This window comes from Trichosurus vulpecula, chromosome 8 (genome assembly GCF_011100635.1).
Source record: "Trichosurus vulpecula isolate mTriVul1 chromosome 8, mTriVul1.pri, whole genome shotgun sequence".
In the NCBI taxonomy this organism is placed as follows: Eukaryota; Metazoa; Chordata; class Mammalia; order Diprotodontia; family Phalangeridae; genus Trichosurus; species Trichosurus vulpecula.
The window spans coordinates 177,712,432-177,733,083 of NC_050580.1; the positions used below are offsets into that span (position 1 = coordinate 177,712,432).

Consider the following 20,652-nt stretch of genomic DNA (forward strand, 5'->3'; position numbering starts at 1 on the left):
ACGAATGTAGATGGAATAAACACAAATATGGGCTGGGAAGTTTTTTTTTTTTAACCTACATAATAACAAAGGCTGGATTTGGCCTGGTTTTACTGCCTTATATGCTAGGCTCTGTCAAATAATACCCTTTACCCTGTTCACTACTGAGGAGGAATCAGGAAATAGTAAATCAACACAGAAGTTTATTACCTTCCCAGAGAAGAGAACATGGCTCAGATGCTTGCTATGCATATACCACTGAAAGCCTTCCCATATCCACCTTGTGGGTTGATCTATCAAGAGTCTGTGGCATTGAACACTTGTGAGAATGAATGTCAACATGTTCCTACTGCTTCTAGGATCAGGGTAGGACTGTCCAGATCTTGCTCTCAGGAACTGAGGCTCTTAGTAATCAAAGTTCTCTGGTATGTTGATGGTAAGTACACCAGTCATCCAAGAGTATCCCTCCAGGGCTTCTGTGACTTTGGTTTGCTGCTGGTAGTGGTGGTAGAAGGCTGTTTTCCTTCAGGCTGTAGCAGGGGATTGTGGGTGAAGGTCTGTCGTAAGGGGCCTAGGGAAGAAGAGAGAAACAGATAAGCAGGAAGAGAGAAAAGAGCAGCAGAAGCCAAGATGTGGTCTAGAGTCCCTGCAAATCCAGAAAAATGATTCACCTCGAGCTGCCAGCTGCAGGTGGTCCCGCATGCGACGCTCCCGCTCCTTTAGCTGGTGAGCTGTCTGGGCATTTTTCCAGCCTGCAGGGGAAGCAATAAGCTAAGAGTCAGCATTTAGTTCTCTCCTTTAATCACTTCCCTCCAGCAATACCCTTTCCCTAGAACACAAGCCTTACCTGTTTTGAGGCTCTTAATGAGGCCCTCCTGCGCAGGCAACTGGCTTGGCTCATGTAGGATTCGCTTTGGAATGCGCAGCCAAGTGCGTACAGCTGGCATCTTAAGGAAGGCCACTTGGGCCAGTGAGAAGAGGTTGGAAGAGAGCCAGTATGTGAACACAGCCTGGATAAAGAGTATAGACTTTTAGGAGCTCTTTCTAATGTATGAGGCGAAGAGTGTAGGGCAGGCAGACGGAGAAAGGCGCAGCAACTTCAGTTTTACATACCGTGGGGAAATGGATGGTGAAGGGCAAGACAACCAGGGGCAGCGCTCGGAAGACGGTTTTCATCATACGCAGGTTGGCATTGCTGACACCAGTCTCAGCACCAAGCTATGAATAAGGAAACAGCCAATGTAAAGGAGGGAGGCAAGGAGGACAGAAGACAGAAGAGAAGGGAAGAAGTAAAAGATAAGAAAGATGTAGGAAATCAACATGAAAAAAGCTGCATCTGTTTTCGTGCCTAACTTTACTTCTTACCATGTCATAACCACACACCACTGTAACATTAGGGAGCTGACCAGAGTAGGCTGACCATTCCTATGAAACCAACCATAACCCTAAACAGTCTGCCTGATGTCAGCTTTTCACAGAACCCAATCAAGGTATACCTGGGGATAGGCTTGTACTGAAAGGTTAATGATTCCCACTCCTCTTATCTCCAACTACTCTTAGTTTCCCAAGATAATTTTTTTAGCTTTGTAGTTTACCCTGATTTCTCAGAATTGTTTGTATTACTACGCTTGGAAAACCATTTTCCCAGGAGAATCCAAGCTTACCTCCAGGATTGCCCACATCGATGCTGTGACTAACAAGGGCAGCGCATAGATAGGGTCAGATGCTGTGAGATCCTGGAACCACCAGAGACCCCCACTCTGCATGCTGGGCACAGGGAGATAGGCCATCTCTCTCAGTGCAATGAAGAAGGAGATGAAGACAGGAGCCTAGAGCACAGGGTAGACAGATGTCAGTTGAAGGAATGACTCCTTGTTGCCTCTTGATGGGAATCCCACAATGTACTAAGTAAGGAGAAGCCAGTACACAATCTTAATCATTTCTTAGGAGAATAGGGAATGGGAAACAGATAGGAAAGGAGTCCTGGAAGCCTAGGAATACAGCTACTCACCTGGGCTAGGGGAATAATGAATCCTCTCATAGGGTTCACATCATGTTTCTTTTGGTAGAGTTGTAGTTCTGAAAAGGCCCTGGAAACTGACCAGAAGAGGTGAGGCAAGTTAACAATGGGCTGCCAGAGCAGGGAAATATCTCCCTTACTGCTTAACTCAAACATTTCCCAATCTTCATTTCAAATTCACTGGGAGGGAATGAACATCCAGGACTTGCCCTACCTCCAACAATGCTCCACAAGACCTTCAGTGACTGCTGAGGTTGCTTACGTTTCCGTAGCAAAATGCCAGATAGGGGCCAAAGATGCTTTATTCTCCCCCTTACCCCTTCATTGACTCACATTCAAATTTATCCCCTGACAACTTGGCCTCATTCATCCGAGTGGTAAATTTGTGGATCTCTGGCATGTGGTTATTGATCTTTACTGCCTCCCGTTGGCCTTTCACAATGAGGGGGAAAATGAGGCATCTTGCAACGACAGTGCCTAGGAAAAACAAACCAAAGATAGATGTGAATTAGTATGCAGCCTTAAATTGGGCTAGGATTAGGTCCCTACAGGAAGGAACCACCTCATCCTAACCCACTATAACTTGTGTGAAGGGCCCAGGACAGAGAAAGTATCTGGACTTAGTTACTTCCAAAGCTCTGTTGTTCAATCAGGAAGCCTAATATTAATTTTTGCAAGGTAGGTAGGTATCTGGGAATCTGTCTGAGTTCAGTCATTGCTAAAGTGAGAAGGGAGCATTTACTGATAGCTTACTGTTTAAATACCTTCCTGTTTCCCCGCCCACCCCGCATGACCAGTTTCTTAGCAATCTGGACCAAGGTTCTTCCCCTCTGGCCCACAGTGATCATATTAGTTGCAGGGCATTTTGTTCTAACCTTCTCCTACATTCAAATATTCCAAAGTCTTTCTCTAAGAATGCTTTTTACTATCTGACTTCTTTCCACGCTACTACCTCTCGCAGCAGTCCTTGGGCCCAAGGACCCTTTGAACTATAGATTACACACTGATTTCAAAATTCCTTTTTGACAAATGGCGCATTCAAGTCTTTGGAGCCTAAGTCACTTCTCCTGAAGCCCCACCATCTTGTTCCTCACTTGAGGTTGTGATCCCTAAGACCCTGCTTAACCAGGCTCTACCCTTCTAATCCTCTTTTGCCTACAAGGCCCGATCTCAAGTTCCTGCTTCCCTGACTTCAAAGGTCTTATTCCCCTTACATGTAACAATGGTTCCCCACCATGGCAGGCCCACATCAACATGCACAAACTCCAGAAGGTTCTGCACCAGTCCCACTGGGGTGTAGCTTCCTAGCCCCAGGTCACTGAGGCTCTGCTCTGCGGCAGCCTGGACTACATCAGCAGCTCCACCTGGAACCACCTCTGTCACTGATGTTGGGGAAGGGGTTGCAGGAAGAATGGGAGAGGTCTGCACCTGTTGGAAGAAAAGAAATTTAGCATGGTGAACAGCCTGGTGGGAAAGTAATTAGGCACCTCTCTAGGTAAGAGAGTTGGTGTACAATAGATTTGGAGCAATATATCTGTTTTGTTTTTCAGACATGGTCAGCTTGACACTGCTTTTTAGGGGCTTGTCTGGGGGGATGACAAGGAGTCATGACAAGTGATATAAAAATAATATGAATAATAATGAAATGAAATGATATAAAAAATAAAATATTTAAAAAGGAAAAACAAACAGCAAGGAGGAATCTCTAGGGCTCTCTCTTTGTGCCTTCGTATCAGGAGGTAACATCTTTATTCACTTGCTTCTCTAACTCCCCATTCTTCCAATACTGTCCATATTTGCACAGAATCTCTAGGCTAAGAGGGTGATCTTATCTGTACCTAAGTCATGTAGTAAGTAAGAATCTGTAAACTTTTTTCCCATGTTATATATAAAACCCAAATCTTTCTTGTTATAACTTCAGTTCATTTTCTTTTATGGAAAACCCAGGCCATTTCTCCACACTGAACTCCTACAATTAATTCGTCAGTAATTTATAATTTACAAAGTACTTTATTCATAATAAACTTGTGAAGAATGTGGGGCCAGTATCATCATTCCCTTTTTCCAGATGGGGAAAACTTATAGAGGTGAAATAACTTAATGACAAGCACCAAAGCCAAAATTCAAACCCTGGCATTTTTTAAAATAAACACATCTACTTCATACGCTTCTATAAAGTAAGAAGATTGAACTGTTCTCCTTTCCAGTTTTAATGTTCTTTGACACTCATACCACACTCTGCCATCCCATGTAATTGACTTCCTATTTTTAAAATATTTGATATCTTTTGTTTTGATCAAACGAGATAACATGTAAATTGCTTTGTAAATCTCAAAGTGCCATATAACATATTTTTACATCACCGACTATAAATAAGTTTTTCTTTTCCCACTCCCAGAGCGCTAAAGAATAAAAGGGAGGAAAAAGAGTTTAGGAAAACTAACCAACATATCAACCGAATTCAACATCATACGTAGTATTCGACAACCATAGTCCCCTCTCAGATCACTTCCATGTGTAGATATACTCCTATGACCTTTGCAAAAGGAGGTTAGTATATTTTTATATCTCCTCTTTGGGACCACACTTCGTATTAAAATTTGATAACACTGAGTTTTAATAGTTTTGCTGTCCTTTCCAATTCCATAATTATTGTGCATGTCACTTTCTGGTTTCTGCTCCCTTCCCTTTGCATCACTTCATATAGGTCTTCCATTTCTCCCTATTCGCTGCTTCTTTAAACATTCCCTTCCCTTCACGCACCAGAACTTCTTCCACCACTCTCCAATCAAAGGGCATCTATTCTGCTGCTGGACCTTTAGGTTCTTACCTGGCTCTCCGCAAGCAGGGCGGTGGCCGTGCTGAGGCACCGTGGGGTCGGGCCCCCGCTCCAGACCCCGGGGGACACGTTCCACCTTTGTCTGGTGGGGAGCAGGGAGGTGCCGGACGGGTGTTTCCAGCGCGGTCCGTGCAGCCAGTGCGGGTGCGGGGAGACGCTGTGGAACTGAAGCAGGGAAATGACAAAGAAGGTGACCCATCGCTGGCTGCAGCGTTGTGGGCGGGAGGGCCCTCTCCCTATGATAATAATGCTACGGATAACGTTACACTATACAGTAACACAACCGGTCCTCAAGGACCCCGCTGGGACACAAGCGCAGCGCAGTTATCACTGCCCTCACTTTACAGCGCTCGCAAGGATTAAGCGATTCGCTCAAGGTCACGCTGCAAGAGCGGCGGTGGCAGGGCTTAATTCTGGTCTCCTGGCTCTCTCCGGGAAAACCCGAACCGCCAACGAGGTGGGAGATCACGGCCGGGTCACAGCACAGACAGGGTCAGAGGTCAAGACCTCCTAACCCCTCCATGTTGAGACTAAGCGGCTAGATACCGCCCCTCCATTCAGGGGGTCCGACGTCACCGGGACTCTCAACACGGGCCGGGTTTGCCCACTTTTAGGCATGGGGGCTGAGGCAGTGTGCCGGTGTCCTGACCTAAAGGGGTTTGGGGCTGTACCTGGCGCCGAAGCCGTAAGAGGCGAAGCTCCCCCCGGGTCCCACACAGCCGTCGCACCGCCATGTTCCCGGGCAGAGGAAGCGATGTTGCGCTTGCGCACTGACGGCACTCTTCACGCGAGAGGCCGCCCTTTTGGTTGTGGTCAGGAAGTTAGAGGAGTCTCCACAGACTGAATCACCATACAGAACAGAGGGGAGCGGCCATCTTTGATACTGGTAAGAAGACCCGACGGACGGGGATATGTCAAGTGGCGGTTGTCTTGGTTACGGACTAGCAGCGTGGGTCTCCTTTTTGTCTGGCGTCTTTGGCAACGGGCGATGTCTGTGGCCATCTTCAGTAGGGGCGTGGGGCTTTGCCGTCCTCTCCGCGTTGAAGCCGCTGCCCGGCCATATTGGAATTTCTGGAAGAGGGTCCTGTGGGAGCCTCTTGATTTAACCTCGGGAGTAGTGGTGGTGGTGATGGTGGTGTTATCTAAGGATCCGCCTGACCCGTGTGTCCCCCGTGTTTGGAGGCTCACGTGTTTGAAAAGCTGTCCACAACCCCGGGGTGGACGATTGGCTAGGTGTGCTCTTCTCCCAGCCTTTCTTTTCGGTCCTCAAACTTTTTGGACCTAGGACCCTTCCCCCTAAAAGTTTTTGTTTATGTGGTCTATATCTATCAGTTTATTGAATTAGATATTAAAACATAATTTAAAACTATTTCATTAAAATACTAATAAAACCATTAAACATGTTAACAAATAATTTTAAAAAATAAATATTTTCCAAAACAAAATTAGTGAGAAGAGTGGCATTTTTGCAAATCTTTTTAATGTCTGGCTTAGAAGCCAGCTGGTTTGATTGTCATATCTGCTTCCGAATTCACTCTCTTACTAGGTGCTATTTTGCTTGAAGTATATAAAGAAAATCTGGCCTCACACAGATAGGTAGTTGGAAAATAGAGGAGTATTTTAAGAGGCAAATAACGTCACAGAATTGTTATGTGCATAGTTTTGACCTTTTGGAAACCCAGAAAGGGTCTGGGGAACCGGCATCTGTGGAGCACACTTTAAGAATTAGTGGCCCAACTCAATCTCACAGCCTTGGGGTAAATAGAACACCACAATGCAGTACAGTACTACCACGAACCTCAGAAATGATGCTCATGGCATTAATGAAATTCTAGAAGATAACAATAGCTAGCATTTTATGTGCTTTAAGGTTTGCAAGGACCTTTAAAAACATTTCATTCTCAATGACCTAGAAAGAAGGTGCTATTTTTATCCCAATTTTATAGATGAGAACACTGAGGCAGACTCAGTTAAGTGACTTGCCCAAGGTCACACACCTAATAAATGTCTGAGGCAAAATTTGAACTCAGGTTTTTCTGACTCCACGTTCCAACCACTGCATTACCTAGCTTTCTTGGATTTTCCAAGTCATTAAGGAAAAACCAGTGGTATAAAACAAATTCTGGGCACTGTGTATCCTACACATTATTTGTGTTTTTTTTTTAAATCTGTACCTTTTGTTTTTATGTCACAGATTTCCCCCTATATATTTCCTCCTTTCTCCCAGAGTTCTGTTATAATCCTTATAACAAAACTTTAAAAGAAAAAGAAGTAAAAGAGGAAAAAGAAAAACCAGTAAAATTGATCATCATATCAAAAAGGTCTGACCTTATGTGTAATGTTCCTTACCCAAAGGACCCAACCTCTGCAAAAGGGGGGAAGTGGCTTCCCATATCTCTTCTTTAAGACATTGGGCATTATAAGGAAGGATCAACTGAATGAACCAGAGAATCTCAGAGTTGGAGGAAAGTTTAGAGACCATTTAATCCAATCCACCCCTCAACAAGAATCCCTTCTTTTTAATAATCTCTGACCAGTAGTCATCCATGCAGCTTTTGCTTGAAAGATTCTTCTCTTGTAGCCCATTACACTTTTGGATAGTTCTAATTGTTAGGATGTTTTTCTTTATTTTAAGCTTAAGATAATGGATCATGGATTCAGAGTTGGAAGAAGACATCTAGTCTAAACCCCTCATTTTAGAGATGAAGAAACTGGGGTTAAGGGAGGTTAAGTTATTTGCCCAAGGTCACATAGATAATAAGCATCAAAGGTGGGTTTTGAACCCCCAGCCCTCTGACTCCTAACCAGTGATTTTCCTACTCTTTCAAAAGCATTTTAAAATTTCCTGCTCTTTAAAAAAAAACAACCTGGCTGTAAACTTCAAATAACTCCTTTCCTTTCTTTCCTCCCTGCGCGCTGCCCCCCCCCCCCCATCTTTCCTTGTAACAAATAAATAGTTAAGCAAAATAAATCAGCAGATTGATTGGGTTGTTGATAAGGAATGCCTCATTCTACACCCATATTCCACTGCTTTTTTTTCAGTCCAGAGAAGTAAAAGGCTTTTATTTTCACTGCCCCCACATCAGTCAATGTACTGAGAAAGCCAGCTGAAGCCCTCACTGTAGCCCTGCCTCCTGATCACGCTGCACATGAACACCTCCATGGGAACGGCGTTCAGCTCCCTCAGGGGCACGTTTCCCTTTCCTGTGGTCTGTCTCATAAAGCCCAAATATCTCACGGAGTCTCTCCTCACTGATTGCATCTGATCTGTCAATTTTATTGCCCAAAATAAGGATTGGCACATTGGATAGTGTTTCATCTGTCATTAGTGCATTGAGTTCCACATAGGATTCCAGGAGGCGAGGTTGATCTGCACCATCCACCAGGAAGACAATCCCATTAATTGCTGGTAAATAGTTTTTCAAACCCGCAGGGCTTGCTTGTGTCCACTAAGATCAAAAGTTGTAAAAGTCATGCCAGCAATCGTCAGCTCTTCGGATGTTGGTTGTAGTGTTGGAACATGCTGGCCCAACCTGTCATCTTTGAGCGTGTGCAAAAAGGTTGTTTTGCCTGCATTGTCCAAATCCAAGAACACAAGTTTTCCAGATTTCTTATAGTCCTAAAAACTGCAGGACACTGCCGAAGCCATTATAGATCCACTCAAAGATGCCTGGGGCTCCTGGGGCGGCTCGGAGCCTCCCTCTCCCTTTTCCGGGCCAACACAACAGCCATTCCACTGATTCTTGATGACAAGTGAGATATATGTTTTATCATCAGACGCTTCATTGATTAGATCTCTGAAGTCTTTCAATTTTGTTTTCTAGAGGTTAATCTTCCAATAAATTGTCAAGGTTTCAAGGAGCTTCCCAAGTTTCTCAACTCGCAATCTCTTTTGCTCTCCTATACAAATGAATGTGAGGGGGAAATCTTCAGAAACAACACTAAATCCAAGGTTTTCCCTGTATTCTCTCTAACTACATTCCTTGCATTTTTATACCTATGTAAGGCCAGCTTTGAATCTGCCTAATCAATCCCAAAATATGCCCATCTGTTATTATTGAGTCCCTCCATCTTGTCCACAAGGATACTGTGAAAGCCCTTTAAAATTGGTCTGCTGAAATCCAATATAAACATATACATATATGTGTGTATATACAGGGTGTCCCTAAAGTCTGGACACATAGGAAAAAATGCATATTTTGAAATATTTGGAATATTAACATCCCTTAGCTCCCTTGACTTCTTTTTCTGGGGTGTGCTAAAGGAGAAAGTGTACTCAATGAAAATCACAGACGCAACACACTTGATTGAACGCATAAAGAGTGAATGTGCAAAAATTGATGGCAATGTGGAGTTATTGCATTGAGTTCATGTGAATCTAACAAAGTGCATCAATTTTTGCATCACAAATGATCAAAACCATATTGAGGATGTTATTTGTTAATATTCCAATTAAATAAAATGCTGTTGAAAATTTCATTCATTTCATTTCTTGAAAATATGCACTTCTGTCTATGTATCTAGACTTTAGGAACACCCTGCATATATATACATACCTACATATATATATGTATATCTATAAAGAGAGAGTGTGTCTTCTCCTTATCTTTTAGTCTGTAATCCTTAATATCGAGAAAGTGTGGTTAGTCTAGTATGACTTATTTGAAAACATCTTATTTTTATTGATATCTTTTGTTTTTCCATCACTTTCTTTAGTGAATGTTTCTTCCCTCCATCCATCCCCAGTCTTTTGTAACTAATATTAAAAAGGAGAAAAAATATTAGATCAGCAAAACCAACAAACACATTAACGTATTTGACTGACAGTATACTATACGCAATATTATATACCCAGAGTCCCCCACTTTTGTAAAGAGGGAAGCGAAGTACATTTTCTCAAATCTTATTTGGGGCCAAGCTCACTTTTTACATTTACAGTGTTCAGTTTCTTTCTTTTTTTGTCCTTTTCATTGATATTGTGGTTATTATGTTGATTATTTTCCTGGTTCTGCTTACTTTATCAGTCTTTATGTCTTCTTGTGCTTCTTTGAATTCTACATATTACTTGTTTCTCATGTTGTGGAAGTATGCCATTACAGTCATAGTTTGTTTTGGATTTCACCAATTGATGGGGATTCACTTTGTTTTCAGTCCTTTGCTCCACAAAAAGTGATTCTATGAATCTTTGGTGATCAGTAGTTTGAGGACTCTATTTGTGCAAAGTCGGCTACTGGGACAGTCAATCTGAGTAACCCCTGTGTTTTAACCTTGCTCAATCTTTGGATAAGGCGCTCATACAGCCTGCAGGAGAGGGCGTTCCCTTAAAGGTTAATCCCGTTTCCTGAGGGAGGGCTAGCTACTTCCCTCTCCTGAGAGTATTCCCCTCTGTTGTTCAGTCCTGTCCAACTTGGCAAAGATTTAGAATGGTTTGCCATTTCCTTTTCCAAATCATTTTACTTAACAGGGTGAAATGACTTTCCCTGGGTCACACAACTAGTCTGCGGCCAGGTTTGAACTCAAGAAGATGAGTCTTCTGACTTCAGGGCTGGTACTCTATCCACTTTGCAACCCTACCTGCCTCTCCTTAGCACTAATCCCATCTCCCAGTGATGCTGTAATGGGGAGGAGCTGAGGTGACACTAATTCCACCTCCTCATTGAGGTCTACCCATCAGCATTGTCTTACCCTAATATATAAATTGTTTTACTCCTGTCTATAAAAGCAGCTTGCAGTTGGAATTTAGAGGGGCTGGTTCCACTTCAACTGCTTGATATCTTGGTGTTCCTGTAAACTCCTTTTGTCTCATTTTCTGAATTTGCCTTTAATTGACCAGGGGGAGGTCCCAACCAGGATTTTTTTTTTTTTTAAACAATTTTGGTGACCATGAAAGGATCCTTCCCTTGCATGGCTATCACTGGGTGGACCCACCTTCCAACACTGCAGCTGGCTCTTATGTCTGATCACAGGGCAGGTTGGAGTAGACTCTCTCAGTCGTTAGTTGTGAAGTGGGTAGAGAATTAAACTTCCCAAGCTCAGGAAGATTAAGGAGATGTAGGTCCCCAAATAAAAATTTCAATTCTTTCCTATTTATGCATGAAGAAAAGAAGAGGCGCATATGGAAGAGACAAGGGTGAGTAATGGTCTTGGTTGGCATGAGAATGTTGCCAAAAGACAAGGGGGTACTAGTATGCATATGGAATTGGGAAGGAGCCGGCCTCCTGCTGACTCCCACCTAGGCAAGCTATTAAAGCTTGGAACAAGAAAAACCTGCCAAATTATGCCCACATTTCAAGCAGTAGAGCTTAGTTTGGATAATTGTGGAAACAAATTTGGCCAGATAAATATGGACCTTTGATTATTTCCAGCTGTGTATGTTAAACCTAGACTTGAAGAACTAGAGCCCAGGAGAGAGAGAGACAGAGACAGAGAGATACCATGGCATTCTTAAGAAACCACTTTTATAAGGGAATAATTAGAGAAGAAGGAAGTAAAGATTTAGTGGGCCCTAGGAAATGGATGATGACAGTGAGGTGGGCTTGATGGTGCTTTAGCTATCTAGTGTGCACAAACTCTTTTACCTTGGAGGACTTTGGAGGAGAATATCTCATCACCCATAAAAAACTGCTGTGAGGCAGCACAGAAAGGGAATTTAGAAGGGTGGAGTCTAAAAACAGCTCTCCCAGCTGTTAGTAACGTTAAGCAGGGACTCTCATTGACCTTTGCTTAGGCTTCCAGTTCTCTCTGCCTTCACAACTGTGGCCAGATTGGACGTCGCAGAGCTAAAGACAGACTAAAAAAAGAAGGAAATCTTTTTCCTGGTTTGTAGAAATTTATGGCATTACAAACTAATTAAAGACTAAAATTGTGACTGAAATATGATATCTTCACTATAAATTTCTAAATTATGGTAATTGCTAAAATACCTTAGTGGATTTTGGCGGTTTGCAGCTAGGATGAAGATTAAGGGCAAACAGCACCTTACCCCTCACTCCTTCCTGGAGTTAGATAGATGTGTTGTTCTAGTAGAAGCTGATTTCACCCATTTAGAGGACAAGCAGAACTGAAGCTAGTGTGAAATGATACAATATAATTCAGTTGTATAGGTAAATGACTAGCAAAGTCACCTAAATTGAAATAGACTATGCAGTGAAATGTTAGACTAGAAAATAATGTAGGTAAAGAGAAGTGAGGAATCAGAGTGTAAAATGAAAGGTTAGTGGGGGCAGCTAGGTGGCTTAGTGAGTAGAGCACTGGCCTTAGACACTTGACACACTTACTAGCTGTATGACCTTGGGCAAGTCACTTAACCCCAATTGCCTGTCCTTTCTACCTGCAAAAAAAAAAATGAAAGTTTCAAAATTGATAAGCTTTAATTAAAGTCTGCTGCAGGGATATAAAAGGAAAAGGAAGAGAGTTTAAGAAGAGGTTTGAGAATCATTTGATTTCATTGAGATAAGAAAGATTGGAGATACTTTTAGAGAAATTGCCTGTTAGAATTTTCAGGTAGACAGTACTATGTTCTTGAAAGACCATTCCAAGGGTGTATCCCAATCCTTAGAACTGTGAGCTCCAGAAGTGGGAGATGGGAATGTGAGCCTGCCACCCAAAACACTTCCCTATCCTTCACCTTGCACTTCTTAGGGTTAAAGTAGGTGTCTGGAGAAAGGTGAAGTGTGCACTTTATCCACTCTCTTAAAGTATCCAGGTGGGGTTAAGTTAGGACAAAAAGGAACTGATTTGGCTCATTGGGCGATTTTAAAGGAACCAAAAAAAGGTTATGAGGAAGTTAAAGTGCTACCAGATTTTTTTTTTTGTCTTTGAATGTGAGCTAACTGAAAACGGTGGGCCCAGAAATTTAAGGTGTTGGCAGCAAATAGCCTTTGGGAAAATTGAGATTTTGAATGTTGCCATTAGTGATTATAAATTCAAATTTTATTTGATTGAAGTTTGTCCTGACACTAAATCATAATGTGGTCTCTTTTAAAGTGAGATCTGTTCTCCTATCAGGATAATGATAGTAAGTTAGAACTTAATGCAAAATACATTTGCTATCTGGCATTCGGACAATAAGCTGAGAAAATGCATGGATCTGGAAAACTTGCGTTCGGATATGGTCTCAGAAATTTATTAGGTATGTGACCTTAAACAAGTTACTTCAGTTCTGTTTTACTGATTTCCTAAACTATAAAGGAGATAATAATAACACCCACCTCCCAAGGTTATTATGAGGATGAAGCGACATAATTGTTTTTTTAAATTAAATTAATTTTTTTTAATAATTAAGATTTTTTATTTCTAGTTTACAACACTCAGCTCCACATGATTTTGAGTTCCAGATTTTCTTCCCCCCCACCCTGAGACGGCATGGAATCTGATATATCCTCTACATATAACTTCAAATTGAACTCATTTACACAATAGTCAAGTTGTAAAGGAGAATCATGACCAATGGAATGAATAACGAGAAAGAAGAAACAAAACCAAAAGGGAAAAAGAAAAAAAACCAAAGGGGAAAAAAAAAGGAGAGCAAACAGTGTGCCTCAATCTGCATTCAGACTCCACAGTTCTTTCTCTGGATGTAGACAGCTCTCTCCATCATGAGTCCCCTGGAGTTGTCTTTGAACCTTGTATTGCTGAGAAGAGCGAAGTCCATCAGGGTTAGTCATCACAGAATCTATATATCTGTGGTTGTATATAATGTTCTCCTAGTTCTGCTCTGCTCACTCAGCATTACATTGTGTAGGTTTTTCCAGGTGATTATGAAGTCTGTGTCTTCCCCATTTCTTATAGCGTAATAGTATTCTGTTATATTCATATACCACAGCTTGTTCAGCCATTCTCCAATTGATGGGTATCGCCTTGATTTCCAATTCTTTGCTACTACAAAAAGAGATGCTATAAATATTTTTGTACATATGGGTCCTTTTCCCACTTGTGTGATCTCTTTGGGATACAACCTAGAAGTGGTATTGCTGGGTCAAAGGGTATGAACATTTTATAGCCCTTTGGGCATAGTTCCAAATTGCTCTCCAAAGTGGCTGGATCAGTTCACAACTCTACCATCAATGTAGCAGTGTTCCAAGAAGTGATATAATTGTGAAGTGTTTTTAGTATAGTGCCTGGCACATAGTAAGCACTATATACATGTTAATACAGTAAGTACTAAGAATACAGCAAGTACTCTATATTGGTCTTGAATGAAATTGGTATAGAATGCCAAAGGTGATAAGATGAATGATTTTCTATGTAAGAAAATTTGGAAATTCATTTGACTGAATTGACATCATCTGACTGGTAATAAGTTTTGTTTTATGTTTTAAATACATGTAATGTATGTTATTAGTATTAGTATTACATATATTATATACATATGATGTATATGTATATAATAGATAATACATAATATATTATGATATATTATATATTATATAGCACACACATATGTATAGGTATATATATTACATTTATATTAATATTACATAGAAACAAATACTATGTTTCTAAAAATTTTCTTATATTGTGAAATTTGGGAAGCTATTCTATCAGAAATGCTGTTAGAAAAGTAACTTCTCTTTTAATCTGGATGCTGTTAGATTATGAATTCAGCTATTAAAAGAATGTGGTCAAAATGTTTGAAAATTGTTAAATAATGGGGTAAATTTTGTTCTAAAATGGATAAGTACTTGTATATCACTTATGTCCTTTGGGACAGAGTTAGTCCAAGTGACCCCCATGTTTTAACCTTTGGGTACAATGTTCAGCTAGCGGGCAGGAGAGGGTGCTGCCCCATAGGACTAATCATATCTGCTGAGGGCTACTACCTTCTCTTTAGCTCTAATTCCATTTTGCAATGATGCTGTAGGAGGAGCTAAGATGACACTGATCCTACTTCCTCACTGAGAGGTCTACCAGTCAGGGTTGTCTTACCATAATATGTAAATTGTTTTGCTCCTGTCCATAAAAGCAACTCACAGTTGAAATTGGGAGTGGGGATAATGGGGTGGGTGGGTGGGTGGGTCGGTCTGGACCCACTCCAATTGCTTGATGCCTTGGTGTGCCAATAAATTCCTTTTGCCTTATTTCCTGAGTTTGCCTTTAATTGACCAGGGTGAAGATATGATTCTCTGTTAACACTTTCTTTCCTTTATTGAAAATCAGAATAACATTTGCCTTTTCATGTCCTGTGGCACTTCCATTTTCTATATCTCCCCCACCACCAGGGATCACTGTCTTGCTCAGCAATAATGTTGGCCAATTTGTTTAGTACCCTGGAATGTAGTTCATTCAGGACTAATTTCTTAAACTCCTTAAGGACAGCTAAAGGCTCTTGCCATCTTTTCCCTTTTTCCAAGTCACTTCTTACCATCTCTTCATTTGATTCAACACAGGTTTCAATTCTCTGTTAACCACTTTAATTCCATACTTCCAGTCCAAAGAGTTTTACCCCAACAGAGAAAACAGAAGTAGAATAAGAGTTGTCTAGCTTTGTATACTCCCTGTCCTTGATTATAATTGGCCTATACATTCAGTGGCCATAGCCTTTCTTTGATTTTCTTCCTGGTTCAGCCAAAAAGCCCTTTTTGTTGTACTTAGAATTAGTTGCCAGCTTCAATAAGTAGGCTTTTATTCTATTCAGGCTTCTTAACTGAGAATTTAGCTCAGAGCTGAGTGTTCATTTTGCCCCTGACAAAAAGAAGAGTTTAACAAAAAACTCTAATGTTTCATAATATTTTGTACCATGTAAATTGAACACATCGTTCTTTCCCAATAACAATGACCAAAAAAAAAATCACATTTTTATAGCATTTTAATGGTTACAAAGCTTTCAAAACAACAGCTCTGGGAAGTAGGTGGTACAAATTTTATCTTCCTTTTACATATGAGGAAACAGAGGCTCATGAAAGTAAAATTGTCCAGGGTGACACATCCAGTAAGTATGAGATCAGGGTTCAAATCTAGATCTTCTGAATCTGGGTCTAGTAGTTTTTCCATGACAATAGTGGTTCTCCTACAGTGGAGTGCAGGCTTTGAGGGAATAACTTAAATCTCATGCTCATCTGTAACAGTGGTGCCATTATCCCTTTAGGCATTTATCTGAATGGCATTTTTCCCTCAAGAGGTCTGGTACTAAATCTATTTTTAGCTGCCATACAGTTGGTATCTCAAACAAGTTAGTTTATTTGAAATAGTAGAATTCTGAGAAAAAGTAGCTCATGTTATCCTGAATATCTCTTCAAGGTGAAAATTAAAAGCACATAATTTGTTAAGCATGGCTCTATGTTATAATCTTTCCAGGGACTTTGGATTATTTTTCAGATGATTTAGTTTTTGAATATATTACAAGTACTGGATTTTAAATTAAGTGACATTTAGTAAATTGTAGCAACTTCCATGGAGACTTTGAGGCCCTGTTAAAATCTGCAAATTATTCTGATCTCTTAGTTGCCCATCTTCCAAATACTCCAGAGATGGTAGATCATAAATTTTTATAACTGGAAGGGACCATTGAGATTATCTATTCCAGTATTCCATTTTGGCCTTTGGTCCAGAGAATTCCTGCTCAGGTATAGCTTGAATTGACTAGATGACCTCTGATGCCCACCCACCTCAGGGATTCTATTATTCTGTGATAATAGTTCTCAGTGTCCTATGTTATGAAGTAATTTGCCTTATTGTTTAAACCAGGGTTGGGGAACCTGCGGCCTCGAGGCCACATGTGACCTTCTAAGTCCTCAACTGTGGCCCTTTGGCTGAATCTAAACTTCACAGAACAAATCCCCTTAATGAAAGCATTTGTTCTATAAAACTTGGACTCAGTCAAAAGGCTGCATTCAAGGACCTAAAAGGCCACATGTGGCTTCCAGGCTTCATGGAACTCTTCCTCTATCCCTCCCTTCCACTTAACCTTGTCTTTTTTTCCTGTGGAGGAGTACCTCTCAGCTTTGCTCTATAACTTATAAATTATGGAGGCCATATTTTTTCTAAGCCAAAAATTGGGGGACAAAGGATTTTTTCACAGTCTTCCTGACTTCATTACTGAAGCCAGTCAACCTTGAAATGAGACTTGTGTTGAAAAAATCCCAGGTCACCTTACATATGGTGGCCCTTCATGGTTAGCTCCATCAGGTTGAGCTAGCCTAGCATGGAAAAACTCCAGGTTGAGGTTTTGATGGGTGAACTTATTGGTGTTGTAAAAAGAACACTAGAAGGGCAACTAGGTGGCGAAGTGAGTAAAGCACCAGCCTGGAGTCAGGAGGACCTGAGTTCAAATCCGGCCTCAGACACTTGACACACTTAGTAGCTGTGGGACCTTGGACAAGTCACTTAACCCCAATTGCCCTGCCTTCCCCCCTAAAAAAAAAAAAAAGAACACAAGACATGGAATCAACAGAAAACTGGATTTGAATCCTGCTTCTAACAGTTGTGTTATCATGGACTTAATCTATTTTAGTTCTCTCATTTGTAAAATCAGAAATTGTAAGATTATAGCTTTACAGCTGGAAGACATCTTTTTTTGTTGTTCAGTCACGTCATATCTTTCATTATCTCATTTTACAGATGAGGCAACTGAGGCAAATAGGGTTAAGTGACTTGCCCAGGATCACACAGCTAATAAGTATCTGAGACCAGATTTGAGCTCAGGAAGAGGAGTCTTCCTAACTCCAAGCCTGGTACTCCATCCACTGTACCACCTACGTGCCCCAAAGAGATTCTAGAAAGGCAAATAAATATCCAATGCCCTAGGACCCAAGGTAATTACCAGGGTGAATTGGTGGGGTACAACCACAAGGTGGTAGCAGAGGACTGGGTAATGGTCCAATTCTTTTGTGGGTGTGTTTGGGGTCCCCATATATATGCATACTAGAGATATCCTCATAGTCTTCTGCCCCAATCTCCTTATAGCCCTAAACTTATTCAGTAATAATTTATAACATATGGTTGGCTTTCTCACCTTTCTGGATGGAGATTTCCGATGATCTCTTGGAGTCCAGGGCCCGCTGAATGAGACTCTTCAACCTCACAGCTTGGGTACCTTTGTAGATTTGGCTTTTAAAAAATTTATTTGGGAGGCCTAAGACAAAGGAGAAGGATTTGTGCCTGTGATGATGAACATTGCATTTTCCATCAAGAATTGGGGACCCACACACCAGTCATAGTTCCACAGTAGGGATTTTTGTCCAGGGTTCACATAGTATAAAATTATTTTCATCTAACAAAGAATTCAATCATCAGCTTCATTTTCCCTTGTGTGGGCATACAAGTTCAGAAGATGAGAGAAAGCTAATTACTCCCATGGGTTAGAACATTTGTGACCTTATAGTCATAGATGAGAACATTGAGGAGGAGAACTTTGGGACAGGAGCAGAAGTTGACAGACAAGAACTTAGATTGTAATTGTAGGAGTCTTGTGATGGTGGCTGCTTTCTACAGGTTCCAAAGACTATAGTTGTCTCTAAGGTACTGCTCTACATCAGGAAAGATTTCTGTTATTCTTGACACAGGTGAAGATAAACAAAGGGAACTGGCAGAGGACAAAACTGTGAAGTCAAGAGTTTGTTGTAGTCTCCAGGCTCTCCTTTTTAGGACCTTTTTACTGCTTGATAGCATCCCTTCCTCCTCCTTCATCTATTTAATTTGTACCCTCTTTTTTTTCCAATCTCATCCCCTCAGTCAGAACATTAAAGGATCTGATGCCATTTACACTTTCATTGAAGTTCACATCAATATTCATATCAACATGTAAATTCTCACAGGTGTTTGCTTTTTAAAAAGCCTTTTATTTCTAATTGTGGGATGAAAAGCTTTGGCTTTTGTTAAAGGAATTTCAAGCAAGCTGTGAGGAAGTTTGTTTTTTTTTTGTAGTGATAAAGGGGTACTGTCTTTTTTACCTTGAAATAATAATAAGCCTAAAAGTAAGCTTGATTTAGTGGATTTATAGTACCTGAAGAAGGGTACCTACAGTAGGCTCCCTGCTTTTTTTTCTCCTATTCTTTAAGAGTAGCCCCTTCACTCTTATTCCTCTGCTCCAAGACAAAACAGTACTGCCTAGGGCTTACTTCAATAGTTTCATAATTTTATCTGTGTATTAGGTTCTCCTTCAATCAACGCAAAGGATAAATCTTCCATGCTTTTGCATGTAGTCCTCATGATTTGTTATGGCTAAATCCAAAAGTTATCTAGTCAAGGGTCTCATTGAGACTAGTCCTTGAATGATAGATGTGTGGTCCATAACTATCCTGTGCTTACCTCCTTTCTTGCTTGGTTGTACCTATTGGAGTATTCATTTCATTGGCATGGCTTTTGAGAATCTAGGGTTTCCTCTATACTTTGATGAGGCATCAGAGTAGGAGGTTAAGGAAAGTTTCCCAAGGAAGATTTGAAAATTATGCTCTGTATATGCGACCGTCTACCAGACATCATAGGGTGTTACGGGCTGAGTTAGAGCCAAGCCCTGTCCTCCTCGGACCTCCAGGCCCAGGGGCCTGCTGAGATAGACTCAGGGCTTTGGGATGTGGGTGGAGCCAGGAGGAGGGGTCTCGCCTTTGTTGCCTCCCTGGCAATTCCAGGTCGGACCTGCCTGACCAGGTGGAACTTCCGGCTCTCTGGCAGAGCATATGGAACTTCCGGCTGCCTGACCACGTGGAGTTTCCGGTCTTTGCCTGGACTGCCTGCCCGCAGGGAGCTTTGGGTAGTGCGGGAAGAGAAGGGGAGGAGAGTAGGCGGAGTCAGGGCGGTCCTAGGACCCAGGTGTATTAGCTTTACCTGTCTTTCACCCACGTAACCAAAGAATGTACCTACGTCACTAAAGGTATAAATGTGCTGCTTGCTGAAATAATAAACGGAGTCATTCACCATCTTGTTTGGCTCCCGCCCCGTACATTGTCCGCGAGATCAGGCCTTTTGCTTAGGCAGAGGCCTGGGGCTTGGGGGGAACCCCGAGCGTAGTCAGGAGGCTTCGGAAGCTCGTGACAATAGGGTTTAGAGTTGAAAGGGTCCTTACAGATCATTGCCTTCAACCATGTCGCTTAAAGGTTAAGTGATTTGCCCAAAGTCATACAAGTTTTGAGCCTTTACTGTAACAGTAATGACTTCACATCACAAAATAGATACCAAGTGCCATGGAGAACAGAATTTTTTGACTAGCATTTTTGATGTCCCATTATGGTGTTGAAAAGATTCTTTCCGACTTAAGACTTCCCATGCTAACCTCGGACTATGCTAGTTTTTTGGGGTAGGTACCATGGGTCAGCAGCCTTGTGCTCCTAAATGAGAAATGATGGCTTCCTCTCAGAACATTGACCAAGCTAAATATATTGGAGTTAGCCTACCCAGGTATGGTGCTCTACCCCCTATTGCTATGGAGTCACTTGGACGTCTCTTCCTTCCTTTACTTGAGGGAAAAACAAAGAAATAAAAAATAGGTATAGTGTTCTCATCATCAGAAAAAGATCAGAATTCAATCATACAACTATCCGATCTAAAATTCACAAAATTAACTGATTGATAACTATGTATTGAAGAGCCTACTTAATTCCTGGCATTGTGCTAATAGAAATTGTACAAATAGAAAAAGTTATGACAGTCTCTGCTCTGTACAATCTGTACAGTCTACAAGGAGATTCAACATGTTCACAGAGAAGTAAGTATAAGATGCGTAGATGTAACCCTTCACCTGCCTTCATCCCCACCAAGGACTGTGGGCTCATAAGGTTGAATTTTCAGGTTTTGATTCACAAGAGAATTAGTTTCTTTCTATGGCTCATTGCCTCCACCTGGAATTAATTCAGATAAGTCTCCAACATAAAGTTTAAGC

At 41.3% G+C, this 20,652-nt stretch overlaps 1 protein-coding gene and 1 pseudogene across 1 annotated transcript; both read right to left on the minus strand.

Annotated features, from left to right (window-relative positions):
* Positions 1-161: 161 nt before the first annotated feature.
* OXA1L (OXA1L mitochondrial inner membrane protein) lies at positions 162-5,599 on the minus strand. Its single transcript, XM_036735282.1, has 10 exons — positions 5,510-5,599; positions 4,830-5,003; positions 3,214-3,427; positions 2,333-2,476; positions 1,991-2,076; positions 1,644-1,808; positions 1,093-1,197; positions 827-989; positions 651-731; positions 162-550 (listed from the first exon to the last, which is right to left on the minus strand). Exons 1-10 carry the CDS (start codon positions 5,570-5,572, stop codon positions 429-431), a joined length of 1,317 nt encoding a protein of 438 aa, XP_036591177.1. The 5' UTR covers positions 5,573-5,599; the 3' UTR covers positions 162-428.
* Positions 5,600-7,869: 2,270 nt separating this feature from the next.
* Positions 7,870-19,859, minus strand: LOC118829681 (annotated as a pseudogene).
* Positions 19,860-20,652: the final 793 nt, after the last annotated feature.